The sequence below is a fragment of the Coenobita brevimanus genome, chromosome 68 (genome assembly GCF_032717465.1).
Source record: "Coenobita brevimanus isolate Jiangsu-jjx chromosome 68, ASM3271746v2, whole genome shotgun sequence".
Lineage (NCBI taxonomy): Eukaryota > Metazoa > Arthropoda > Malacostraca > Decapoda > Coenobitidae > Coenobita > Coenobita brevimanus.
Window position 1 is genome coordinate 840,101 of NC_137021.1, and position 26,733 is coordinate 866,833.

Consider the following 26,733-nt stretch of genomic DNA (forward strand, 5'->3'; position numbering starts at 1 on the left):
TGTGTGTGTGTGTGTGTGTGTGTGTGCGTGCGTGTGTGAGTGCGTGCGTGCGTGTGTGTGCGTGTGTGTGTGTGTAACCTTACCAGCCACATATATACAGGATGGTCAATGTACAGTATAATGCTCCTCTTCCACTCAGACAGGTTCTTTTTAGTGTGTTCTGGGGACAGCTAAGTCATTGTTAGCAACGTCTAACATGTATCATTCACTTCATACTCCCATGTCATGCCCACACCCTCAGAATGAGCCGTCCCCGAAACACACAAGATAATAGCAGGTGAGTTTCTAGTGGAGTGCAATTGACAGGTCACTGCATAATTATATGGCTCAGGATGAGGTGGCATATACGTCACCTAATCAGCCCAGAGTGACCCTTGTATGGATCGCAGTGTTTATAGCAACGCCACACATTTGTATTCTCGTTGACTTTTACTATTTCATTATTGCCTGTGACCAGTTAAAACAATTTTCTATTTAACTAGCAAAACATGTCAGTAATATGTGTGAAAATAACTCAGTATATTAATGTGTACTACGCAGAATAAACAGGCGAAGAGATGCTAAGGAATACCTCCAAAGCCAATCAGAATACGTACTGAACTTGGTTACTTAAGCTATAGATGTTGGAAAGTCGGTACCATTAAATCTCTGCAACACTGAATCCCTCCTTTCATTTATTTCCATTCGTGTAAAGCTTTTGAGAATTTTATATATTCGGAAATAAAAGCATATACGCAGTTTGGAAATAATATATCTTCTTCCCCTGGCCATAGATGCTTAAAAGTCGGTCATATATCACTGTTACACTAGTTATTATTTCCCTATATTTTCATGTATTTGGAGTGGTTGGGATGTTTAAATATGCGATTCTAGTAGTTTATATGAGTTGTTGAAAAATATTATGCTATTTACCCCCGCCATAGTTGCTTGAAAAGTCCGTAACATCAAATCACTGCCTCCTTAATTCTCCTTTACATTTCTTTCCATGTTATGTAGAGTCTTTAGGAAATTTAAATTTGCTGAAATTGTTTATAATAGATTTTAAAATAATATATGCAACTTACCCTCGCCATATTTGCTTGGAAAGTCGGTAACGTCACATTGTTGCTTCACTTAGCCCTTCTTTCCATTTGCTTTAATTATGTAGAGTGCTTAGTAAGAGAATATGCAGAAACGAGAGTTTGTATACGGTTTTGTAAACAAATATATGGGCGAGAGGGGCGTGCAAAGGGTGTGGGATGAGAGCTTGGAGTGGACTGGGCAATCGACGGAATAAGGGAATAGTTTACCCCGTGGCCACAACGACCAGCACCCCCTCACCCCCGCGATGATATCCCCCACCCACCCCAACTCCTCAGTTCTGCCTCTCCCAAGCCCCACCGCTGATTCGTCGCCCACCTCACACCCCCTACCCTCGAACTCTTCGCTATTTCTCTTCATCCCCTCCTCTTCTCTTCCGTCTCCCCTTCCCTAAATTCAGTAAAAAAGATAAAGTAATAAGTAGCTAGGAGATTGGGTAGGTCAGATAAAAGGTACAGACGGTGAAACAGAAGATAAATGATGTAGACAGGGGAATGGTGCAGTCTTACTCAATATCCCCGACCCCTCTCTCTCCTCACCCTCATCCTCCCTAGAAGTACAGTCACCCCCTCCTCTTTCCCCCACCAGGATTTTCACCTCGTATTGCCACTTCCTCTTGTCCTTGTTCACCCAGTAGTAAATTGAGGACCTGTCTATAACATTAACCGTTGTGGGTAGTACCGGTATTCTTCCCCTTCATTGCTCTCTTCCCGGCCCACACTACTCCCACACCGACCCCTCCCTCTCACTGTTCCCTTCCCCTTCAGTGCTCCATTACCTCCTTTCATTTTCCCTCCCCCTTACATCACATCCCCTTACTCCTCCCTCATTCAGTCCTCCACTGTCACTGTTCCCTCACTTCATTTCTTTCTCCATCCTTTCCCATCCCATACATCCCTCATAACCTCACCTCCTCAACCGACATGATTCCTCCTTCCCCCTTATGCCTACACACCCCTTGCTTTACTCTCCCTCCTTCTGCTTTCCCCCACATCAACTTTTAGCCCCTTCCTACTGTTCACACACCTTCCCCTCATTGTTTTCTCACGACTCTCTAATCATTCTCTTCCTCTCACTTTTTCCTTATTCTCTAACCTTCCTCTTTTACCTCAGCGTATTTTCTCACTGCTGTATTCCCTCCCCTATCCTCCTCTTACTGTTCCCTCCCTCTTCCTTACTTTATATCATCTCTCATCTCACCTCCTCCTTCTCCCCTCTCCCCTCACTTCACAAACTTCCTCACTTGTAGCTTGTCTCAATCTTTTTTTTTTCTGGTTCCTCATCTCTTCCATCACCCTTCACTACCTTCATTTGTGTCAGCTTCCTCACCTCTCGTTGATCCAGCAAAGTTAACTGGATCCAGCTTACATATAAAGACAGTTTTGTTTCTTATACTGGTTGCTTACTTATTTTTTTCCCACAAAAGGATGGGCTGAGATGGGATCCAGAAAATGGACTAACAAGTATGTAATTAGAACTACAGGTACATTAATTTGTTGGTGTGAGACTTGGGTACAGCATGAGTGAAAAATTAAGAGTAAGAGAATAGGAAACAGGATTACAGAGAAAAAATAAATGAAAAACTAAAATCTGATTTTAATAGCATAAAATTTGCAAACAATTGTACTAGAAATGCGGATTATGCAAATTAGAGAGCCTAAAACTCTATAAAAATATATGAATAGAAAGATTCAGTATGGATGAAGCACCAAACAACTGCTGACACATATGAGGGGTAAAAATATCTTTCAAATTTCTACAATTACTATATCAAGCAGAAACTGAGTAAACGTGAAGAACTATAGTTCTGAGCATTACCATTTCAAGTGGCTACAAAAAAACATACAGTGTTTCATCCATGACTTCATGAAAATAACTACAAAGCTAATATGGCACATATACTATGATCAATCTGAAAAAATAATCTTTCATTAATCCCTTTTCCTATTCCATGCTCATTGCACCATTTCTCGTTCTTCCTACCTATTCGCTTATTTTCCCTTCCTCCCTTATTTCCTATGAGCTATTATTTTACCACAGTATATGTGACTACAGATTTCACTCACCCGTGTCCTATTAATAGTAATAACGCATTGCTGATACGGTACTCAAATACCCTGCAGCATTTAACCCTTCTGGATTCTGTAATATGAGATGCACCAAGTTGCTTTACTCAGACTACCATAAGATGACTGTGTTCAGCTGAGGGAAATTCTTGTAGTCAAAGGGTACAAAACCTCTCAATCAACCTTTGGAATGCTCAAATTTTCCTCACCTGGGAAAAATTATGTGAATTAGGCCAGAATAAAGTACCCAAGTGCATCTATGGCAGTAAAAGGGTTGAACTGGACAAAAACAATGATGAAACCTACCTCTAAGCTGAATAATGATGAAACCTACCTCTAAGCTGAACACCATCACACTGGCAAAAAAGTAACTAAGGCACATATTTTTTCAACAATAATGGTTTGACTTTACACAGGTATATACCTGGTAAACCCTTGCACATTATTTGAAAATATCCTTCACTACAAAGAACACCACATTACTAAGTTCTTCCTTTGTCCCTTAGTTCCAGCTCTATCTACAGTATAAGCTGTTTTTCAAAGCCAGACCCTTCACAAAATCAACTGCTAACCAGATTCCTTGCTAAACTTTCTCTAACAGAACACCATAAAAGATTAGTAAAGCTGTCTGCCGGTGACAAGAATAAAATAAAACAGAAAATACCACTGGATTGATGGAGCTAAGTCCCTTTCCTGACTCAATATTTTCATATGATGTCCTCTTTCCCATATCCAAATTCTTAACAGAATCCTACAGCAAGTCACATTCAGAACATGGGCCCATACACCTGGCTGGGGTCATAATGTTCCATAACAATGGCCCTGTTGTCTGTGCGGTACTGCTGCGTCATGAAGGCAGTGAGGTTGTTGTCAAGGCACCAATGCCGTGCAACCTCCACACTGGCTGCGCTCTTCTCCCACGCTGCCTGCTCCACCAGCAAGCTTCCTATTGAGGTTTAATTGTTGGTAAGTACAGTGCTGTGCTGGAATACCATTTCTGCTTGTAAAATAAAAACTAGTTTCCAGATTCCAGATTACCATTGCCTGACTCCTAACAAAATGATACCTGGACTAATTAAGGGAAGATGAATTCATTCTTAAATTCCTAAACATTCGCTTTATTAACTTTTGATTTTTGTTACGAGATAAGCTGAGGCCTTCTGCCAGTTTTATAATTACTCTGACTAACATATTACCTCAGAGAGACTAAGATGCAGGACCATATATGAATGTGCATCGCTTAAGGTACTGGTATAATTACATGCAATTAGTACAATATTCATAAACAGCATAAACAGTTCCTCATGTTCCCCTCAGGTAGGGAGATCAATATCATGGTCCTCTGATCTACCAAATTTGTCAGCAAAAATACAACTGTCTCTGAGTCTTGATACAAATATACAAGGAAGTAATCAAATGGGAAAATTATATTACTGAGAAAAGTTGTTTACAACAGATTCAACAGTTTATGACTGACTTACAACCTCTTCATGTACATACCATATGAAAAGGGCCGAAGTCAAGCCAGAACTGTCATATCTTCCCAGTAAACTTGTGGAAATAATTCTTCTATATTTCCCTCCCCTTCTTACCTATATAAACATTGGCAATGGAGAAAGCCAGGTCTCGAGCAGCAGGTTCCATGAGATCCGGGTGCTCTTGAAGGAACCCAGTGAGACTTCCCAAGGCCTGTGACACAGCATGGCATGCATCCTTCAGTGCACTGGGGCCACCAGCAGACTCAGCAGCCTGGATACGAGCTGGAAAATATGACAGCAGTCACAGATACGCAGCTTACTGAAAATCTGATTTACCTATACATGCTTCTTACTGTACCTGGTAAGATTATTAAATACATCTGAGACAGTAGTTAACATCATGCAAATATAGGATGTACCTCTTACTAAAGGATCTGTGAGTATAATACTGTACTCCCCAAACAGTCTTGTACAACTGCAGTCATTTATCTAATACAGCTACCCGTATTACAGGGGAAAAAAAAAAAAAAAAAAAAAAAAAACTAATGATGACAGTACTCTGCAAAATTATATATTACAGAAAGCACAAATATCAAACTCATTTTGTCTTATGTACCTACAACAGCATTGAAAAAAGGCACACTGATAATTTTTACATCAATACATTACCCCAAGGCTCTTGGTATGTAAGCAAAGATATATTACCTTTAACATCTTCATGAAGAGCTGTCAAGGCCTTTCCCTTACTCTTCATCACTGCACGCAAGAAATCAAGGGACAGGATGTTAGTTGTTCCTTCCCATATTGGAAGAACCTGGAAAATATTAACAACTGCAAGTAAGATCATCATTATCACCATCATCATCATCATCATCGTCATCTTTTTACCTATCTTCCCATCAAAGAATGTGGTGAGGTAGGACCCAGAAAACATGGAAACTTCAGAATGCAGTCAAAAGCAAAACAAAATGCACTACAGGATAAAGGAAAATGAAAATCATCCCTGACCTGTGCATCCCTGAGGTGGGACGGCAGACCGGTGTCCTCAATATAACCCTGGCCCCCAAAGCACTCAAGTGCCTCTGAAGTGACCCCCATGGCAGCCTTGGCAGTGTGGGCCTTCATGATTGGGGTCAACACTCGCAGCACCAGTGACTCCTGCTCTGTGGCCACACCTGCCTCCTCTCGTCCAAGCAGCCTGTCAGTGGGGTAATGGTAACAGTAACAGCTTGTCCCATATTATAGTAGTCCCTTCAAGTTGTAGGGGTCTATGAAAGTTACTGTGGTCTATAACAATGACAGGTAGCTGACCAGCTGGCCTTCTTTGGTGGAGTAGTATAAAGACATATTAGACTGTGCTAATTACTATATCATTCCTCGATAATGGTGGGCAGAGAAATCCACCATCCACTCACTTGATGTCATGCTACCTTCAGGTGACTCTACTCTGAAAGACAAGTCAAATGGTTTCCTGTAATACAATCTTTAATCAGCTATGGTCATCATCATCCTAGTGGCAGAACCTTGAGCCAATTCGTAGAGTATAAGCATATTTATACATAAATTTCAAAATGAACTTCCGTGAGTCTCAGATGGTGACTGAGAGGGAATGGCTCTACAGACAAGTTGGTTGGCATGGGGTATAGTTCTGCTTAACTTACCCAGAGTAATTTGTTCCTTATAACTTTCCATTTTTTTTTCCATTAAAATGTCAATATTGACTTTGTTCTAATAACCCATGCTAAGCCCTGACCTTGCCAGATGGAAGGTGAGTGCCTCACATCCACGTGTGATAACCTCCAAGCGTGCAGCTGTCAGCTGGTGCAACACATGTCCCTCTACCATCCGTCCAAATGCCCATCGTCGCTGACTGTAGTCACGCCCCAGCTGCAACATTCTGGGGGGAAGGACTGGAGAGTAATGGAGGAAGGGATGGGGAATTAATTGAGGAAGGAATAGGGCATAGTTTCTCCACCATAACTTGGCAGAGATTTTTGTTCTACTGCAATTTATTTCCTGTACCTCAATGGCAGAGTAGGACAATACTGTTGTTCTATATTCTATCCAGAGCTTTTGTTTGTGAGTAGAATCATAATCCAGTGTCAATACTGTATCTTGTTACAGATAGGCATTACAGATGGTAGATTTAGGCCATGTTAAATTGAACCAATACACAATAGGCATACTGTTAACTCATTCCAACTGATGACAATTGATTTAGTTAATGCCTGCTACCTCCAGAAACTTTTCCTCAGCTTAGGACTGACTTTTCACTCTAAAAGGGTTAGATATACCTGGTTAACTTAATTAACCCCTTTACTACTAACATCCACCCTAACCAGGAAATAGCACGGGTTAAACTTGATTTTGTAAAGGAAGAGCATGGAGCAATTCTGTACATCAGTGAGAGTACAGACGAAAATAATGAGTGACTGACAGACCAAGACAGCCATCTAAGGACAAAGCAATCTCAAAATACCAGGTAGAGCTCTGTATCCTACTTTCTTCCATGACCATCCTGTCATAGAGTTTCAAGAAAGAAACAGGTCTCCAGGTCCATCCTACATTCATCCAATCCTTCATTCCCTCATCAGGGGTCTGGGGTTACGCTAACCAGTCCAGATAGTTAAGACAACAGGTGACCAGTCACTCTTCCCTAAGTGGCAATTATTTAAGCATCAGATCCAACCATAAACTGGATGTAAACCCTTATGGGCCACATCTGGTTGAAGAATCTTAAACTACTGGACCACAAGACATCCATTTGTTGGTTATTTGGTTGTCATCCAACAACATAAATGGCAATGGTGATGATACATTTGTTAACTGTGGAACAGTGGTTAGAATGCCCCAGTCAAAGTAAGGAGCTTGCATAGGCTTGATCCCCTAGAGGTGGCTGGAGGTATTTCAATCATACAGTGTCTCTGAGGGGAGTAGGTTGGTCATTTACGATTAAATATACTGAGCTACTGTAACCCAGTTGCGACTCCTATGCCTAAGGGGAGGGTATGATGGGACTGGCTGTTACTGTTTTACCCTCTGACCTCCTCATGATAGCTGAAGCTGACACGGAGTTGTGGAACCGAGTTATGGTGAGCATGTTGGCTATGGATGCCACCCCTCGCCCCTCGTCTGACACCTGCTGTGCTACTGTTCCATCAAGCAACAGCTCTGCTGTGGGAAGCTGACGTGTTCCTAGGTGAGCAAAAACAGAAGATAATGTTAAGTATGAGGGAAGTAATGTCTATGTTAAAGTTAAAAATAATAAACGACTGAACAAAGAATTAGTTAATATTTTTCTTGATAAAATGCATTAGAAACAGTAACATATGTATATATATCTGACATGCCTGGGTGATGTGATGGGACTTTTTTTTTTTTTTTTTTTTTTTTTTTTTTTAATAAGCAGTTAAAATTTGTTGACCTATTTTAAGTGTCACTGGTCTGTACTTTCACTGGGTACGGATGCTGCCTAATGCCTCTTTCTTACAGCTTAATTCTTTACATTATCTGGTATGTTGATATATTCTTGTATGTTAGTTGTGAGGTTAACACTGATATACCAGGAATACATATGGCATAAAATTGAACATTAGAAGCTATAGTAACATACAGACACAATCATCAAGAAAGAGCTGCACAAAAGCTTCCTATGCTAACGAGAATACAGGCAATAGTCTCACCAAGTTTGTTCTTCAGCTTGACAATCTCTATGCCATTCAGCTTGCCATCATCCTTCCTTGTCTCTAAGTAGAACATGGTCAGGTTGCGTGACTTCTGGAGAGAGAAATTTGGGCAATGAAATACTTTTCTGCTCTGCCTTGATATCAGAGTGCCGTGAATTGTTCTTCATGAAAATGTTATACTCACATTTGAAACTGCTGTTGGGGATACAACAATTTTGGCCAAACTGAAGAGGATTTAAATCAGGCTGAAATTATTGTGCCTTTCCAATAAACATCTTCTAGTTCAGTTACTCAGTTTCTGAAACACTGAGCTTAACACTTTCACTGCAACTGATGCATCTTGATATGTTAGTTAATGCTAAAAGTTTGTTAAAAGAAATTACAGCAATGAAAGGCTTCAGCAGGCATTTAACAAAGGCCATAACTCTGTTTTGAAATTCATTAATAATTTACTAAGAACTTGGGAAAAACTGAGAAATCAGTTAGTTTCTTGGTAAAGAGGACCCTAAATGGAGAACAGTTTTGTTGGTTTTACATATTATACATTACTAGTGATAAATAAGGCAGATTTAACAATGAAGATTTAATGTGAAGTAAAATCTTTTTGATGGGGCCAAGATTACATGAGAGAGATGCAGCTACAGTTATCTAACCACAGTGGAATGGTATAGCCAAGTATGGTATCCTGTGATTAAAAAGTCAGTCCTTTGTTACTCTTCTGGGGGCCCTGGAGGGCATGAGAAATAGGGGGTCAGGACAAAAATGTATCTGTTCACCTTAACCCTCACCCAACTGCAGTCTTTCCTTCTGGCAAATTAAACCTCTTCATTACAAACATACTGCACTTCATTCTTCATGTTCATTCTACCACCATTATTCAAGATTATGGTGTTGGATCACAGCACTTTACAAGTGAGAATCTTACGGGCTTAGGTTGAAGGTCGGAGACAATGGTGGCAAGGGTAAGTGACATGTCTGAATCTGTGGCAGAGCTGAACCACTTGTAACCAAAGAGCCTGTGTGTCCCATCACCTGCGTCCACAGCCACTGTCTCCGTTCCATCACTTACATCTGATCCACCTGCAGAAAGCATATAGTTACAGTATATGGTAAATTATATGATTTACCAATAAAACATGAAGTAGATAGATTTGTTATATGATGAGTTATACGTCACTTATAAATTGTGTCAACTGATGAAGAAGGCAGAAGGCTGGTGGTTTCCAGGCACCTTAAATGCTCTAGCAATGTCCCTGCTTTCCATGTTTACCTTTCTTCTCAGTCATCCACTGGCCAGAAGTCCAAAATTGACTGGGGTCCCGGCTGGTGAGGTGCTGATATGCCTTGTCCAGGTGTGGCGACTTAACTGCCTGAGAGAGAAAGGAAAAATATATACAGTATAGGCTACAACCCTTAATGATGATGATACAGTTATTCTTGCCATCCCATCACCATTTTTGCCAGCTTGGAAAGAACCTTTCATTGTAACCCCTTAACTATGATGCCATTTTTATACTCTCATCTTAAATGTCAGGACCAACTGCCTAGCCCCGGGCTCCTACGCTCCTCATGGGGCAACGTAGGATTGGATGATGGATGGATGAATGGATATATTTATATTTTCAAGCAATCCAGCCAGCTGGATGAACTTCGTGTGAAAGAATGTCTGACCAGGTTCTGGCACCCCTTTCTACCTTGACATCAGACTGACTCTTTTGGATAAGCTACATGTGGGATGTTTCTTGACCTATCAGGTGGTGGCAGGATTCCAGCGTTTGAATGGTGAGTGAAAGGGAGTGTGGTTCATTCCAATCAGCAAATTTTGGTTAACAGCTCAATCTATATTTTCCTGGCTCTCTTGAACATACCTCACCCCACCTTGGGGTGGGAAAGGAGGTCTGGATTATGATGATGATGATGATGATGATATTTCACCCCAGATGAGTGTCTTATAGCTGGGTGCTGCATGAGGACACTGACCATCCACTCAGTCAATGCAGTTCTCCTCCTTCAAGAAATTCTACTCTGAGTGAAAAGCCAAATGGTTTCCTGTAATCCACCTTCTCTTCATATTACTTTACCCTACCTACCTTAGCAGTCTTGGCAGCTCCATCGGTCATGGCAAGGGGGCAGGAGTAGAGGCCGGAAACTGGTGAAAACAGGGAGAGCTTCACCATCTGGTAGAGACGGTCAAATTCTCCATACTTGTCTTCGTAGGCTGTGGCAATCAGACCCTCCTCAGCTGATATCCTCTTCAGGGATTTCCACGCTTCACATGTCACTATCAAGGGAAGACTGTAGGTTGGTACAAGTAACTCCTGCTGTATGGAAGAATTACACCTACATTATGAAATGATGAGAAGATAGAGCTGCTAAATTCTGACTCTCGTTCTTTTAAGGACGATTATTAAGAGAGGGATGGGAAAACATGATAAACAGGTGAGTATACAGTACATCTGGATGTGGAAGGTGAGAAGTGTGAATGTCGTGTATACAGCTGCAAGTGGCAAACCAAAACTAGACTGGGATGAGGTCATAGAGTGTAACCTCAGGGATAAGGGACTGAATAGGGAGACTGGCAGATATCAAGCTGTGTGGTGAGTCACCATCTGGTGACCAAGACTGATGCATGCAGGCATGTTGGAGCCTTTATTAATGATATGATAAGAAACTCAATACAATCAATTATTCACACCCTGAAAGTTTCCTCACATATGTAACACTTCTGCTTATTTCCAATGACTTTATTCTGATACTGTACTTAAAAAACAATGAATTCAGATTACAGTACTTGTGAATTAGGCCAACTTAACCACTTCACTCGTGTTTTTCTTTTTCTTTGCTAATTTCAGAGACCTGTACTCAATTTGACAGACACTTTTCAAAACTGGAAGAGTTATATATAGCCTTCGTAAACTCCTTCATTACTACATGGTACCCTTAAACTGAATGAATCAATTTGGAGGTAGGAAGTATAAATGATAAAACTGTGACAGCTGTTAATTATAAATGTTTTCCACATCTCTGTGCCTTCCATAATGGACTAAAAATGTGTCTCATGTAAAGCTGCACTTCTTAACATAGCATTCTGCCTACATACACCCTAGACTTTAAAGGTTGTATTATTAGTAGTGACCGTATTATTGGTTGCAGAGGAAACCTTATCATACCTCTTTCTTAACATTTTTTTATTAGCACATTGCAATTTAACAATCTCTTGTATTATCCTATCTTTTTTCTTAGCATTTTATTTTGCACACTATACACTGATAATCTATTGTATGCTAATTGTACGAGCTTAATACTGACATACAATGAATTGGTAACATTCAAGAGGTTACTTAGGAGTGATGCACAGAATGAGTTGCTAAAGAAGAGGTGCTCAGAAATCTTCAATGCCACCCGGAATATGACATTATGGAAGGTCTGAATTCCATGAAGTCTCATTCTAAATACAGAAACCTATGCTTCTTGGCCCACCTAGTTCATCAGTGCGATTGCCCCAAGCATCAAAGGTCCTGACATAAGGCTGGTTTAGTTCACATTCCCGACCCAACCTGTAGATCTCTGTCACGGCGCGCTCTCCAAATCGGGCCAGGTCGGGCCAGATTGCCTCACGTACCTGTTGGAGGAGAAGATGGAGGATGAGGTGGAGTGATGTGGTGGCCTGGTACCATACTGTACATAGCCCAACTGAGGGTACAGTCTTGTGAGTTAGGGGGAGGGAAGCAAGATAATGGAGACCAGGGGGGCATTGTGGTGATCTGATTATGATCATACCCCCTCAGGGATTATGACATTTGGCCATAAAGATAGTCAGATGCGTACAACATATTTCAATCAATTCTCACCTCCTTAGGCAGGACACGAGTGAGATAGGAAGTGATGAATGGGCTGTTGGAGAAGAGGTTCTCCTGGTGAGGAGGTGTTTGTGTGAATCTGCCCAACTTGGCCCGAGAGAAGTCTATGCCAAACCTCTGTCTCATCTCCTCCAGACTGGGATCCTCTTTGGGGACTGTTCTGGCATCTTCAGAGATGCAAAAAATTAAATCAGTTCATACTGCACAATATTTAAGGAAAGCAGACTTTGCAAATAGTAATGGGTGTTTAATGGGCAACTTTTTTGTAAGATACCATGGATTTTATGAAACTTACCATGGACTTCATAGCAAAAAGGTATGCATTAATTGTAGCTTATGAAGATGACCTGTTATATCTGCTACTAATATATGAAGTCTCCTTCACTGATGTACCTTTGACTGAGTGTGCTGGGGCGTGCTGTGATCCCTGAGTAGTGGTGGTGACCCAGTGACGTCCCGTGCAGGTCAGGGAACGAAGTGCCTCACCCGACCTTGAATGCCATATGCATGGAACACTGCGCCACATCTTCAACCTGGGCAGTGATAGTACACTATATTATTAAAGTTAAAAAATAAAATAGGTACGTGAGTATGGAAGAAGAGTAAGGCAGGGGGAGACCAAGGAAGAGGTGTTGATATCTTATGCATGAAAGGAAACACGGCACTATCCATCTACATCTTCAACCTTAAGTCGCTAATGGAAGTGCTGTCTGGGATAAAAGTTTGCCAAATAATCTACTGCATCCACGTCACACTTAGGGTATGTTTGCCACTTTCATCTCTGATGCAATATTTAAAAAGAATCATCTAGTGTCAAGTGGGGTTGGTGGAGGATTAGTGCCCCTCCCTGTAAAACAATTAACTCTAAGCCCTTGGCCACCCAGAGTGGGATACATGGCGTCTGGCAATGAATGAATGAATGAATGATCTAGGGGCAGAAAAGAATACCAAACCTCTCTCAGCTTATAACTATTGGCCAGGAAAGAAAGCAAAGGCTAATAGTTAAGAGTAGAAACCTTTTCTTCATTACTCAAACTCTTTCAGTTGGCTAATTAATGTCGAATGATACTCCAGTTGATAACATACCATCCAAAAGTAACAATGACCCCAACAAACTTAACCTTTAGCCCCTATATTAAGTTAAATATGCACACCACGGGAAAACTTGCATAAGAATTCCACATTGATAAAGATCTTGAAGCCTTCAAGTAAATACGATACACTCTATAGGTCTGGGAATAATGCACCAGCGAATACAGCACTGTAATCGTCATCGTGAGTAATCCTTGCCTAATAGGTTATTTCTGGTATTAACTTTTGATACTGTAACATAATGAACCTAACACACACCAATATGCCTTAACAGAATGATAACAGAGTAACTGTTAGTTATTATGCCAATAACTATCTGCCATTATTTACTCCTTGGTTAAATGGGTCATTTAAATACGCAGAGCTTTAAATCTCACCCACGGCTTGGATCAGCTGATACACCTCTGTGACCCCACAACAAAATTCTCCCTTTTGTTACATTACTTGATATTGTATTATTTAGCAAGCTATGATCTGAGCTAAAATACTGTAAAGTTTATATGAAACCTAGATAATAAATTGATATATTGGAAACAATTTGACATTGGATAAAAAAAAGCAGTAGTACATACAGAAATACATGAAAGTACCACCTGAATGAAGCTTTCATTCATCATTTATTTGGCAGACGGTGGTAGCGCAGGATGGCTTTTTATATAATATACAACCCAATATCGCAATGATATCTGTAATAATGACACTGATTTACGTTCTCTGTATACCTAAATTTGTTTTATACTTTAATAATAAATGGTAACTGGTTTCGCGTAGTTTCCCGTCTTTCCAATCGTATTCGTCTGCCACGTCTGAGGCGAAGAGTTTATAAAGAATTATGGAATAACTTGTTTGTTGAAATCCCAGCCAAAATATCAAAAAATAGGTCAGTTAATTTTTATTTAGAAGTTTTATGTATTTTAATTTCAAATATTCACCCTAGTATTAGAAGTATAAACAAAATATTAGATACCAGAAAGTTTTGCCAACACACCGCTGTTGTTGACGTTTACTAGCCAGAGACGCAGAGGAGAGTGATACATTAAACAGCTGGTTAACTGCATAGTAAGTATTCACTAGTCGTTTTATTAACAAGGTATTGATTATTTTACGATCCTTTGTTTGTTGTGGGCAACTGAAGCTGTTGAGAGTTCCGGGTGTTAAACATCTGCTTCGAAAACTCTATTCTCCATGACCTGATGACATGGCCGGGAGGGCGGTTCATTAAATGTCATGAACATCATAAACTAATTAATGCTGGCAGGCCTTTCTTTAATATGAAGGACATAAGGAACACTTATATGATACTGTGAATATGAAGGGACAGGAGGATGTCCATCAATACTTTTGTTATTAGTAATTTCCACTGTGTGGGATGGGACTCTACCGTAATAGTCTAAAAGTGCACTATATATTTGTTATGTGAAATTATCAATAAAGAATAAAGGTTCCCCTAGTATTAGGCAAGGGGAAAAATGCCACTTTAAGTAGTTATTAGTTTCTTAGCGGACAATGTTCATGTTTTCTAACCTACAGAGAAAGTTATGCCAGTCAGCCCAGATTCCCTCATTTTTAAGGGTCCATTCTCCATTTTGATCTCAATATATCATTTTTTTTTTTTTTTTTATTCAATTCCCAATGAAGAGCAGATAAGTTTCATGAGAACAGTTTTTTCTTCTTTGGTTGAGGTTGTGTGTAAGACTCATGATTAGGCATGAATGATGAGGCAGTGAAGATGTGGCCCAGTATATGCTGTACACCCTCCCAAAAAGGTATCGGCCTTCTAACAGCACGTATCATTCTGAAACGTGGATGAAGAATTGTAATATAGTACCTTATATGAATCGTCATGTGATTACAAGAGAAAATATTATTTTTGTTAATTATTAAAACTTGAAATCACAAAGAAAAAAATCACATATTGGGTGGTATGTGTTTTGAGGCATCAGATTTATAGATTCATGTGTGTCTGACTGACTGCAGAACTCACTCATTTTCACAACCATCATACCCTAAGGGGCAGATTCTTTTTTGTGCCCTAAGGGGTAGATACTCTTTTGGGAGGGTGTACATTGATGAACTTGAGGGTCAGTTCCACCCCAAGGTCAAACTTACCCCAGTTGGTTTGGCAGTACTAGCTCTCCAACCTACTATAACCCAAGTGAAACAACATAGGGTTGAATTGATTTTTGGGCTGGATCAACCTATTCCCCATTGATGGTAGGTCTCCCACATATGTATTTAATTTCTTCCAGATTTTGGATCATTTTTACTTTTTATAGTGGTGGAAAATAGGGTTAAGATACTGATGAATGATAATGGTTAGGTTTGGTTCAAAAGAAATTTGAAATTATTGTTGGAAGACATTACTATATGATGAGTACAGCCAGAATAAACTCTGTTATTCAGGTACAGTCCATAGATAGTTCTCACAGTTTCATACCATCTTCCTTGTTTCAGGATCCTGGCTTGACTAATCCTTTGGTGGAAAAAAAAGGACATGATGATAGTGATAGAATTAAAACCTTTGCCAGAAAATTGTTAGTAATGAAATAGCCTAAATAAGTAATTGAAAGTACCCTAGCTCTAGTTGAACATTTTGAGACCAGGGACGATAGGTACAGTATTAGGATGTGCCAGTTGTTCCAGCCGCATGTTGGCAGCCCTGTGCTCCTACTGAGTTGCCAGCGTTCAAGTATGGACATATATTTTGTCGTACCCATTCCACACGCTTGTAATTACACAAATATATTGACCCACCCTGCCGACATGTCACAAGTTGAACATATCCTTTTGGTAGCTACTCGTTGATCACACCGTGCACCGATGCTTTTTGGAGCTAGTGTACATAACCTATCTGTGACCTTTTTTTTTTTTTTTTTTTGGCAGAAGGAACCCAAAGAAATCAAAATTAAATAAAACGGTGATACAGATGCAGATAAAAACTTGTCTTCCATCAGCAGATTTAGAGTAAATTTCATAATTGTTGGATTATCACAGTCAGCTAACTTCAAACTTTTTACAGACTTTTGAGATTCTCTAGTGTGTAAGAAGTCCAGCATGGGGAGCCAGGAGCATCCATGTTACACCCTAATACAGGGCCCAGCTGACACAGAGCAGCCTTCGGAGATGCAACTGAAACAGGACCTTGGTGAGTTTTTTTTTTCTCTCTCTCTCTCTCTTATTGAAATGAATTGATTTGAACATATTTGTGCAGCTGTATGGTATTATGTTGCTAGCCTTGATATGAAAACTGACAACACTTTCCTCAGCCTGTTATACATGATAAAATGGTGATATTCTGTTACATATACATCATTATAATATCATTATATGATAGATATACTGTAGCTACCGGTATAATTTATCTGTATAGTATCACTGTAATACAGTATGCAGGAATGTTTGAATCAGAGTGTGGTGTTGAATATTGCCAATGTATATATGTAGTTTATTTCTTAAATGAACTTGATTACGCTTTACTTTGTGCCTCAGAAAACAATGACATCCAGGGGAAGATCAATGCACTCAAAAAGGTGATTCAACTGATCCTGAACGGTGAGCGACTGCCAGGGATCCTGATGACAGTGATCCGCTTTGTGATGCCTGTAGAGGACCACACAGTGAAGAAGCTGCTGCTTGTTTTCTGGGAGATTGTGCCCAAAACCACTCCTGATGGCAAGCTGCTCCAGGAGATGATTCTTGTCTGTGATGCCTATAGAAAGGTTAGTGTGTTTGTGATTTTATTTTTCCTTCACTGTGATTATTGTTCTTATGGCACTGAACTCTTCTGGATATGATCTCGGTCAGCTGCAGGAAACCATCCACTTAAGCCAATTGGTCCCAGAGATCTTTTGTTGAGATGTGTTGCAGGGTTGTCATTTATAAGAATGAGGTGCATTAGCTGAGTATGTTATGGTGTGCATCACAGGACTGTTGAAGTAACTGACATAAATAGTGTTTATCATAGTGGACTTACTTCTTCCATAGGACCTGTCACACCCCAATGAGTTCATTCGAGGCTCAACACTACGGTTCCTGTGCAAGCTAAAGGAGCCTGAGCTTCTGGAGCCACTCATGCCCACCATCCGCACATGTCTTGAGCACCGACACTCCTATGTTCGTCGTAATGCAGTCCTGGCCATTTTCACAATTTACAAGTAAGAATCTAAAGCTGTTCGGTCTGATGACATTATTAAAAATCTATTCTTGCAGTTGCCTTAAACTTTAATAAAATTATGGGTAAGTTTTGAGCCAGCAAGCCTTCATTAACCCCTCCAATAAGAGAGACTTTTTCTTAGTTGAATAAAATGTTCAGAAAGTAATAAGAATAAACAAGTAAGAGACCTTAATGTGGTAATATTGACATACCTGTCGCTATTTTTATTGATAATAGGGCTATAATAAATGTCTGAATGCAGTACTTTCCCTTCTTATATACATTCCCTTCCCTTCTTATATACATTCCCTTCCCTTGCTATCTTGATCCTACCACACCCCATCCTTAGATGAGGTTGGGATGATGATAAATTTTCTTCTATTTACCTTGCAGAAACTTTGATTTCCTGATCCCTGATGCCCCAGAGTTAATTTCCAACTTTCTGGAGGGTGAGCAAGACATGTCCTGCAAGCGCAATGCCTTCATGATGCTGATCCATGCTGACCAAGAGCGAGCACTGAACTATCTTTCCACTTGCATCGACCAAGTCAACTCCTTTGGGGATATTCTACAGCTGGTTATTGTTGAGCTGATATACAAGGTTAGTGATGGAAGGGTGTTGAGCCAAGCCTAAGTTTAGTTTCATTTGCAATAATTATATGTAGGCTAGTTGTCATGTACGGTACCTTACAGAGGAGCACATGACAAGAGTTTGGGATCTCTTATTAACTTTAGAAGGAAGTCAGTGGATTAATTTATCTGTCAATTGTAGCTGGATGAAACACATCATCCTTATTTTTTATTTGATACAGCCTTACCTTGTCTTTAGATGAGCAAAAAGATAAGAACGATAATGATAACATCAACAACAAATACCTTTGTACAGGTGTGCCATGCCAACCCTGGTGAGCGTGCCAGGTTTATTCGGTGCATCTACAATCTACTGAACTCCAGCAGCCCTGCAGTTCGTTATGAGGCTGCTGGTACCCTTGTCACACTCTCTTCTGCCCCTACTGCCATCAAGGTATGTGCCGTGTGAGAAATAATAAAATGGTGAAGCACTTTGTGGGTACAGTAAAGAGAAGAGCAAGTAACATACTGTATATTTTGAGATTTTAAGGTTGAAATGATGAAATAGTAAAGCATTTTGTGGTTATCATGTACACGTGTATATTCATGTTGATATTTTGAGAATGTCAGGCAGGCATGTTGATGCTGCTGTTCCATTCAGTGAAAGGGAGGTACAGCATGTATAAATACTGGCTTGTGTATTTTCTATTTGATTTTTCTTTTTATATAAGAACAAGCAAAAGGGAATGTTTGGTAAGGCATGTGTATGTATAAAAATTAAGAAACAGGCATACATACTCCTTACCAAACATTCCCTTTGCTTCTCACCCCATGCTTGGTTAGGAAATAGAAGTTGGGATTGTGATAATAATGGTTGGTGCCTTGTTCTTCTTAGCTGTATAACTATCTTAATTCTCTATATTGCGCTTGCTAGGCTGCAGCCAACTGCTATATTGAGTTGATTGTGAAGGAGAGTGACAACAACGTGAAGCTGATCGTGCTGGACCGCCTGGTGGCCCTGAAGGACTCACCTCAGCAAGAGAAGATCTTACAGGAGCTTGCCATGGATGTGCTTAGGATCCTGTCTACACCAGACCTGGAGGTTCGCAAGAAAACACTGAATTTGGGTAGGTCTTTGCATGGTAACAGTTGACTTAGTGATATTTCGTAGGAAGCTACATGGCTCCTTTTTTTATTGACTCATAGGATAATGTAGATAATTAGATGAGCAGCCAGCTTTCTTTCTGAACATAAGAGGTTGGTATTACAGGACAAGTGTGTAACAATTATGGTAATCATGATGATGCCTTGTTCATTTTGAGGAACCCCCATACTGAGGTTAGCTAATGTACAACTGACGGTTGTCTGTGAGTTGGAAGCTTGACCAAATGTGAAAACATTACTAACCAGGTATTGAGGAAACTGTTAGAAAAATATGAAGTATATGTTCAGTGTTGTGAACTAAGACTGTAATGGTGGGAGTCTAAGCATGGATTTAGACACTAAACATTTGTGGCTGGGTTCCTTGCTTAAGAATGATGATTTTGTGTATTGGTCAATAATCCCATCCACTTAAAGAGGCCATTATAAAAAATATTGTCATTTTCCCCACAGCCCTTGAGCTTGTGACACTGAGGACAGTGACGGAGATGGTGGAGGTGCTGAAGAAGGAGGTTGGCAAGACACACAACACTGTTGAACATGAGGACACTGGCAAGTGAGTTGATGTTATAAGCAGAACTGCTATTTATACCTTCATTTTAACCTCTACCTCTCTTTATATAATGATGCAGTGTAAACATTCTTAACCTTTTTTTTTTTTCAAGAAGAAACTTGCCATTCTTAGTTACTAGAAATGTTATGCTGCTAACGCAGTACAGTATGTTACGAAAGGGCCAGGGCAAATGGCTAAGGTGGGCTGGGTTTTTATGCAAATGCAAGTTCTTTATTCTTTCTACAGTCTTCTTAGTCATCTTTTCCACTGTGTAAGGAATGCATGGATAGTATTCTTTGTCCTCCCATTCCCAGAGATAATTATCATGTTGACATCTTGGTCCCTGCTAGGAACTCCACTGCACCATGTACAGTACCGGTATTCCTTACTGGTACTTCTTTATTGTGCACTGATTATTATCCTGCATCTTCCTTTCTGTCTTGGTCTCTTTGGGGGATTGACTTGAGACTTGTGGTGTCTTGATGCCTTTTTGTTCATGTTCTTTCTCAAATTTTCTCCATCCAATGATCCTTTAACTTTCATTTCAGGCTATCACAGTGTCTTGCATTTGCCTTTTCTGTTCCTCCACAAAACAGTTCCAAGCCAATTCTTCCATCCTTAGGTATCGGCAGCTGCTGGTTAGGACCCTTCACACCATCAGCATCAAGTTCCCAGAGGTAGCAGCAAATGTTATTCCAATCCTGATGGACTTCCTGTCTGACAACAATGAGCTGGCTGCCACTGATGTTTTGGTGTTTGTCAGGGAGGCTATTCAGAGGTTCCAGGTCAGTGCTTTACTGTAGATAAAAACCAGGTCTTGAGAAGCAGATGAATTGAGAGAAATGGTCTTGAGATCTGCTCTTCTTTGGGAATTAGAAGTTACCTTTTCGCAGTACCAATGTGTTACTGTGGTGGAGGAAAAAAAAATATATATGATGTGAATGATAGGGGACATCTTTAATCATGATTGCCTTTTCTACCACCCACAGAATTTACGACCACAAATCATCGAGCGCCTGTTGTCAGCCCTGCCCACCATTTGCTCTGTCACTGTTCACTGCCACACACTGTGGATCCTTGGCGAATATGCATCCACCACAAGTAAGACCTTTAAGTATTTTTTGTATCAAGGACAGAATGGCCTTAAAATAGTTCTGTCATGATCACATGAAAGACATGATGGTTTATTATGTTGCAAAGTTACCTCACCCCATTTGTGGGTGAGATAAACAGGGTCTGGATGATGGTGATGACAATGTATGTACAGTATTTTAGTCATCTCAGGTTTAAAGGAGTAGTACTTTCTGTCAGTGTGCAGTAATACCCTAGCAATTACTATTTTTACAAATTTGTAGGCGAGGTGCTGGGAGTGGTGTCAGCTGTGAGAGGGAGTCTAGGTGATCTGCCCATAGTAGAGGATGAGATGAGGAAGGCTGCAGGGGAGGCAGGTGGGGAGGAGCAGCAAGAGGGTGGGGCGGGTGACAAGGCTGCCTCCCACAACCAACAACAGAAGGTTACAGCTGATGGCACTTATGCTTCACAGTCAGCCTTCTCCACAACTACGTGAGTATTAGCTTTATTATTCTCATCACAGTGATAGTCTTAATTTCTGACATAAAGATTACTTGATAATGGTTCACAGACACCTCTTAAGTTAAATATCTGAAATCAAGGACTAACTACTACAGTATATCTCCTTCTCACTTACCAGGTCAGTAAGGAAGGCAGATGACCGACCACCACTCAGAAAGTATCTCTTGGAGGGCAACTTCTACCTTGGAGCTGTCATAGCAAACACATTGGTCAAATTGGCCTTCAGGTATTTATCATTTGCCTGAAGGGGAAGAATTATCATCATTATTGAATTAAGGTGGTTGTCAGGTAACAACTATTTAACTGAAAGGGAAGAATTATTTTTATTGCTGAATCAAGTTGGCCTTCAGGTAACTGCCATTTAGCTTGAAGAATTTCAGTACAGTGTTGTTAATATTACTGAATCAAGGTGGCTTTCAGATAATTGTCAAAAAATTGAAAGGAAGATTTATTATTGAATCATATTGGCATTCGAGTAATTTTCCTTTAACATAAGGGTAAGAATTATATTTGTTATTGAATCTTCTTATTAACATTCTTATGATGTGAACATCTCTGGTATTCTATTCCATCTGATGCAAGACTATTTTATTTGGCTGAGAGTGAGTTTCAGGGATATTCATTGCTGCAGCCTGGAATTGAACTTGCCTCGTTTCAGACAATAGACCACATCTCCAGCCACTAGACTGGTTATGAATGTTATGGGAGAGTTAACACTGGCCCTGTAAATGATGATGTCTACTGTAGTAACAACTTATGTATATTTTCCTTCAGGTACAGTAATTTGGAGAACAACATTAGTAAGCAAAACTCCTTCTGTGCTGAAGTGATGTTGGTAATCTCATCTATTGTCCACCTGGGCAAGTCTGGGCTTCCAACCAAGGCCATGACTGATGACGATTTTGATCGCATGATGCTTTGTCTCCAGGCAAGTGAGCAGTTGTAAAAGATACATGTCATATATACATTGTATTTTGGTGAATCCTTTTCTGTTCAGCTATATACTGCATTTGAAACATACGGTATTTTAATTTATTGGAGCATTCTGAATGGTCAGGATGATGAAGATGAATGCTGTTGCATATGCACTAGCATGATGATTTAAATATTCAAAGAAAAATTAAGGCACTCTGTTTTATAGGGTTGTACTTTTTTGAGGTTAGAAGATCCTGGCAACATTAACAGTATATCCTTCCTAAATTTGTGTTTGATTTTGTAGGTGGTGTCAGAACGCACCCCAAGCCTGGCTACAGTATTCTCTGAGAAGTGCCGTGAAGCCCTTTCACACATGCTTGCTGCCAAAACTGAAGAGGAGGAAGCCCAGAGGCGAGACAAGCGAGCAACCAAAGTGGTTGAGCACGTTGATGACCACATTGCCTTTACCCACCTGACCCGTGGAGGTGACCCAGCATCATCGGATGATATGTTTGACCTGTCTATGTCTATGGCTGTCAGTGGCGGCAAGAAGGAGGGAGTTGACCTCAGTACTAGCAAACTCAGCAAGGTGATTTCTTTCTTGCAGTGTTTAATATTCTTTGTATGTATAAATTTAGCAGTGCCAAAGGTGTAGCTGTTGTGACTTGAGTCAGTGTATATCAAACAGAATGACAGTGACACTGTGCCAGCTGACGCACAACAACCAGAATGACAGACATTGTGTCAGTTTTTTTCTTTTTGTGGTAATGGTAAGAAGCTATCCCTTTTGAAGTGTAGGCATCCTTTGATAGGTGGCTGTAATCCTGAGCATTAATGGTATGGACTGGCTATATACTCTCCTAATAGAGTTTTATGTAATAGAAAAACCTTTGACCTGAGAACTTTACCCCCACGTGTCTGTCACATACTGTATATTCTTTAACATCAACTACAACACTAACTCCCCTTTTCCTCATTCACAGGTAACACAGCTGACTGGCTTCAGTGACCCAGTGTATGCCGAAGCATATGTGCACATCAACCAGTATGACATTGTGCTGGATGTGTTGGTGGTGAATCAGACAGGTGATACACTGCAGAACTGCACCTTGGAGTTGGCTACTCTTGGGGATCTTAAGCTGGTAGAGAAACCGCAGCCTGTTGTTCTGGCACCAAGGGACTTCTGCAATATTAAAGCTAATGTTAAGGTAACTATTTTGAAAATTTATGCTTATTCTTGCCAGTTGTACTTGGTTTCATAACCCTCCAGTGATTGGAAGAACACAACCATTCTATTTCAGCTTAACAGCAGTTGAATTTATTGAACTGAGAGTGAGTTAGTACAGTCACCATTCATTCTCTCACATCTTGTAGTTTATTCCAGCTAATGTCACATGATTTTATTCCAGTGAATCATACGAACCTGAGATCGTTAATAGTCTCTTGTTTATTAGCTAAGTGATTCAGAACTTTGTTGATTTACCCTTTCAATGCAGTGGTTCCGTAAGGTATTTGATTCTTAGAACTAGACGGTTTATTTGAACTTATGGAACCTTTAGTACTCAAAATGTTAACAGTGAAGGCCTTTCTTGGTCATCTTATTTTTGCCATGCACTGTAGCTCCTAATCTTTGACAGGTTGCTTCAACTGAGAATGGGTTTGTTTTTGGCAACATTGTGTATGACGTGAAGGGATCGACCAGTGACCGCAATGTTGTCATCCTCAATGACATTCATGTGGACATCATGGACTACATTGTGCCAGCCTCCTGCACTGACATGGAGTTCAGACAGATGTGGAGTGAGTTTGAATGGGAGAACAAGGTCACTGTTAACACCCACATGACTGGACTGAAAGAGTACCTTGACTACCTGTGCAAGTCCACCAACATGCGCTGCCTTACACCTGAGAAGGCCCTGGGTGGCACTGGAGACTACATGGCTGCCAACCTATATGCTCACTCTATCTTTGGGGAGGATGCCCTGGCCAACCTTTCCATTGAGAAGCCCCTGGACAGTCCTGATGCTCCTGTCACTGGGCATATTCGTATCAGGGCTAAGAGTCAGGTTAGTAGCTATAAGTACTTGAAAGAGATGTTTGTATTTCTTGAGTAATAAGTGCTCAGGTTTCTTAGTTTCATTGTTTTTTTTATAAAACTAACCCCGTCTGAGATGGGTAAAAGGTCATGATGATGATGATGATGATGATCTTCTTCCAGGGTATGGCCATCAGTCTTGGTGACAGAGTCAACAAGGTACAAAAGGCCACAATCAAGTCTGCTGGAGCCTGAACAGACATTTCCAGACTCTCCTAGACCTTCTCAGAGCTCTCACAGATCCCTTTCGGGAGCTCTCCCTTACTGTTTTCCCAAGCTGCCCACCCCCCGTGAAGCACAGAGTTTTGTTTACTTTGTTACAGGAAAGTTTAGGAATATATATTTGCTTACGTTATTATGCTGTGGGACACCAGGATAACTAGAGGTACCTTAGTCTATTAAGTAATATATATTTTTAGAACCAAAATATTTATTTTTTCCAGTTGATTTCAAGTTGGGCAGATGAGAAATTTGTTGTCCAGGAAACTTCCCATAGTTGTTATTCATTATAGTCAAAGACAGCTTACTGTAAATTGCATATATACCAGTATCTCTTAAATACTTTAAACTAGATATAGTGCCTAATCAGATTTATCAATATAAACATGATAATCCTTTTTCCAAGTATAGTATACAAGTATATGAATTTTCAACTGATATAAAAAAAATTGCTAATATGACAGTATTGACTTCTGGATTATACCATGCAAGTCGTAGAGAGAGGAACTGATAGAGCAAGGTGGGGTTGTAATTAGGACTAACAAAGCTGGTGGCAACCTTGAATTGGATTTAATGTGCTGTCTGACATCTCCTTAAGCCTGAGGACATTATTTAAATTTTGCTTTTGTCATCTGCAGATGATTTTGTTCAGTTTCGGAGAGATTTTTTTTTTTTTTTTTAACTGGACGGCTAGATATGGCATTAACTAATCCCTTTACTACTTGATCACTCTCCTGAACTGAGAAATACATCCAGTAGCAGCAAGAATAAATGTTAATAATACTCTGTCAGTGGATTAAAGGGTACTTGCTCTCTGATATGGGTCCATTATGTATTTGGGATTTTATTTGAAATTGACCATTTTAAAGTTTAATGCTTCAGGTGCGGTGCCCAAGGAACATTGTTACTGTATTATATTGAGAGATTTGTCCTACATCAGTGAGAAATATATGTTAACATGTAGAATACATTTGTTTCCTCTTCCTATGTATAATTAGGGACAAAGGTTTGCCTAATACTGTAGTTCCCCTCTTCTGCTTTTAAAATCCTCCCTGTCAGAGAGTATCTTCATGAGAGGCACGCCATTCTACATGGCAGCTTGTACTAACACGTACCATCGCTATCATTATGTAACAAAGCCACACAACTAGGCGCATAAAACAACCACCACACAGGCATCCCCAAACCCCTGTCAATATCCCACCTCCCTACATTCTAACACTGACAGTGAAAAAACACCTAAAATACTCTATTTACATTCAGGGTAAAGCAACACCTTCCAGAACACTGTATTATCAGCTCCCTCCATCCACTCATCAGAATTATCCTCAAATAGTGCTGACTGAGTACACTGCCATGCTAAGATCAGGACATCACCAAGCCCACCTCTGATAACAGCTTAGACTGGGTGGAATCACGTATGGCACTTTGCCCCGCTTGAAGAACAGGCCTACACAACAGCACACAATGAAGCACTGCACAATGCGTGCCATTCTGAGATGCTGAGAACATCATTGGTGTAGTGCATCAGTGAGACGACCTCATAGGAGTAGTTGCTTACCTGCGGTCTGTGAGTCTGCTTGGTCAGACAGACTCGGCATAAGCAGTAATAACGACAACTCACATTCCTCTGCTAGCTAATAGGCCTGTGCTGAAAGAATCCTGGTGCATTTCCCTGCTTTTTGATTATTTCAACGGTGGTAGGTGGGGGCGCTCACCATTCACTCAATGTAGTACTGCTTTGGGTGTCTGCCCTTTCCTTCCTTCCTTTTCTGTCTTTCTTTCCTTCACTCTTTCCTGTTCCTTCTGCCCACAGGTGGTTTTACACTCCCTCGTCTGTCTTTCTTTCCTTCACTCTTTCCTCTTCCTTCTGCCTATGGGTGACTGTACGCTGAGTGATAAGCTAAATGGCTTCCTGTACATCAGGAAACCATTTACTAAGCTGGTGGTAACCATACGACCAAATTATGGCGCCTGGTGGTTTACTGGGCAATCTCCAAGCGGTGGTTGGGGTTTATTCCTCACTTAATGCCACTCAGGGATGACTGAGGCTGGTCACTCTCATCTTAAATGTCAGGACAAACTACACTCCTCATGGGTAAACATAGGATTGGATGATCGATGGATGGATGGATGGATTTCTGATAAATGCGTCGGGAAGCAAGGCAACAGGCAAGCCGTAAAAGTGTAGAGTAAAACAGAAGATGTCACC

The 26,733-nt window shown here is 40.4% G+C and overlaps 2 protein-coding genes across 2 annotated transcripts; one reads left to right on the forward strand and one right to left on the reverse strand.

Moving 5' to 3' along the window:
* Window positions 1-2,674: 2,674 nt before the first annotated feature.
* On the reverse strand, window positions 2,675-13,679 carry LOC145405849 (acyl-CoA dehydrogenase family member 11-like). Its single transcript, XM_080277102.1, has 14 exons — window positions 13,640-13,679; window positions 12,564-12,703; window positions 12,162-12,337; window positions 11,791-11,932; window positions 10,401-10,591; window positions 9,581-9,680; window positions 9,236-9,390; window positions 8,308-8,401; window positions 7,669-7,819; window positions 6,378-6,521; window positions 5,633-5,822; window positions 5,330-5,438; window positions 4,739-4,906; window positions 2,675-4,092 (listed from the first exon to the last, which is right to left on the reverse strand). Exons 2-14 carry the CDS (start codon window positions 12,694-12,696, stop codon window positions 3,914-3,916), a joined length of 1,932 nt encoding a protein of 643 aa, XP_080133228.1. The 5' UTR covers window positions 12,697-12,703; window positions 13,640-13,679; the 3' UTR covers window positions 2,675-3,913.
* Window positions 13,680-14,244: 565 nt separating this feature from the next.
* Window positions 14,245-25,475, forward strand: betaCOP (coatomer subunit beta). The gene is made up of 17 exons (XM_080277083.1): window positions 14,245-14,321; window positions 16,282-16,407; window positions 16,752-16,981; window positions 17,247-17,416; window positions 17,809-18,016; window positions 18,302-18,439; window positions 18,920-19,112; window positions 19,600-19,702; window positions 20,322-20,484; window positions 20,689-20,800; window positions 21,055-21,262; window positions 21,411-21,518; window positions 22,067-22,220; window positions 22,512-22,796; window positions 23,191-23,415; window positions 23,845-24,273; window positions 24,426-25,475. Exons 2-17 carry the CDS (start codon window positions 16,317-16,319, stop codon window positions 24,495-24,497), a joined length of 2,889 nt encoding a protein of 962 aa, XP_080133209.1. The 5' UTR covers window positions 14,245-14,321; window positions 16,282-16,316; the 3' UTR covers window positions 24,498-25,475.
* Window positions 25,476-26,733: the final 1,258 nt, after the last annotated feature.

Coding starts and splice junctions, on each gene's coding strand:
- LOC145405849 (XM_080277102.1), bottom strand. CDS start 12,696: ATGTGGCGCAGTGTTCCATGCATATGGCATTCAAGGTCGGGTGAGGCA. Junction 7,820..8,307: donor CAAGCTGAAGAACAAACTTG/GTGAGACTATTG, acceptor TTGCTCACCTAG/GAACACGTCAGCTTCCCACA. Junction 4,907..5,329: donor TCTTCATGAAGATGTTAAAG/GTAATATATCTT, acceptor CATATTTTCCAG/CTCGTATCCAGGCTGCTGAG.
- betaCOP (XM_080277083.1), top strand. CDS start 16,317: ATGGGGAGCCAGGAGCATCCATGTTACACCCTAATACAGGGCCCAGCT. Junction 22,797..23,190: donor GTACTAGCAAACTCAGCAAG/GTGATTTCTTTC, acceptor CCTCATTCACAG/GTAACACAGCTGACTGGCTT. Junction 23,416..23,844: donor ATATTAAAGCTAATGTTAAG/GTAACTATTTTG, acceptor AATCTTTGACAG/GTTGCTTCAACTGAGAATGG.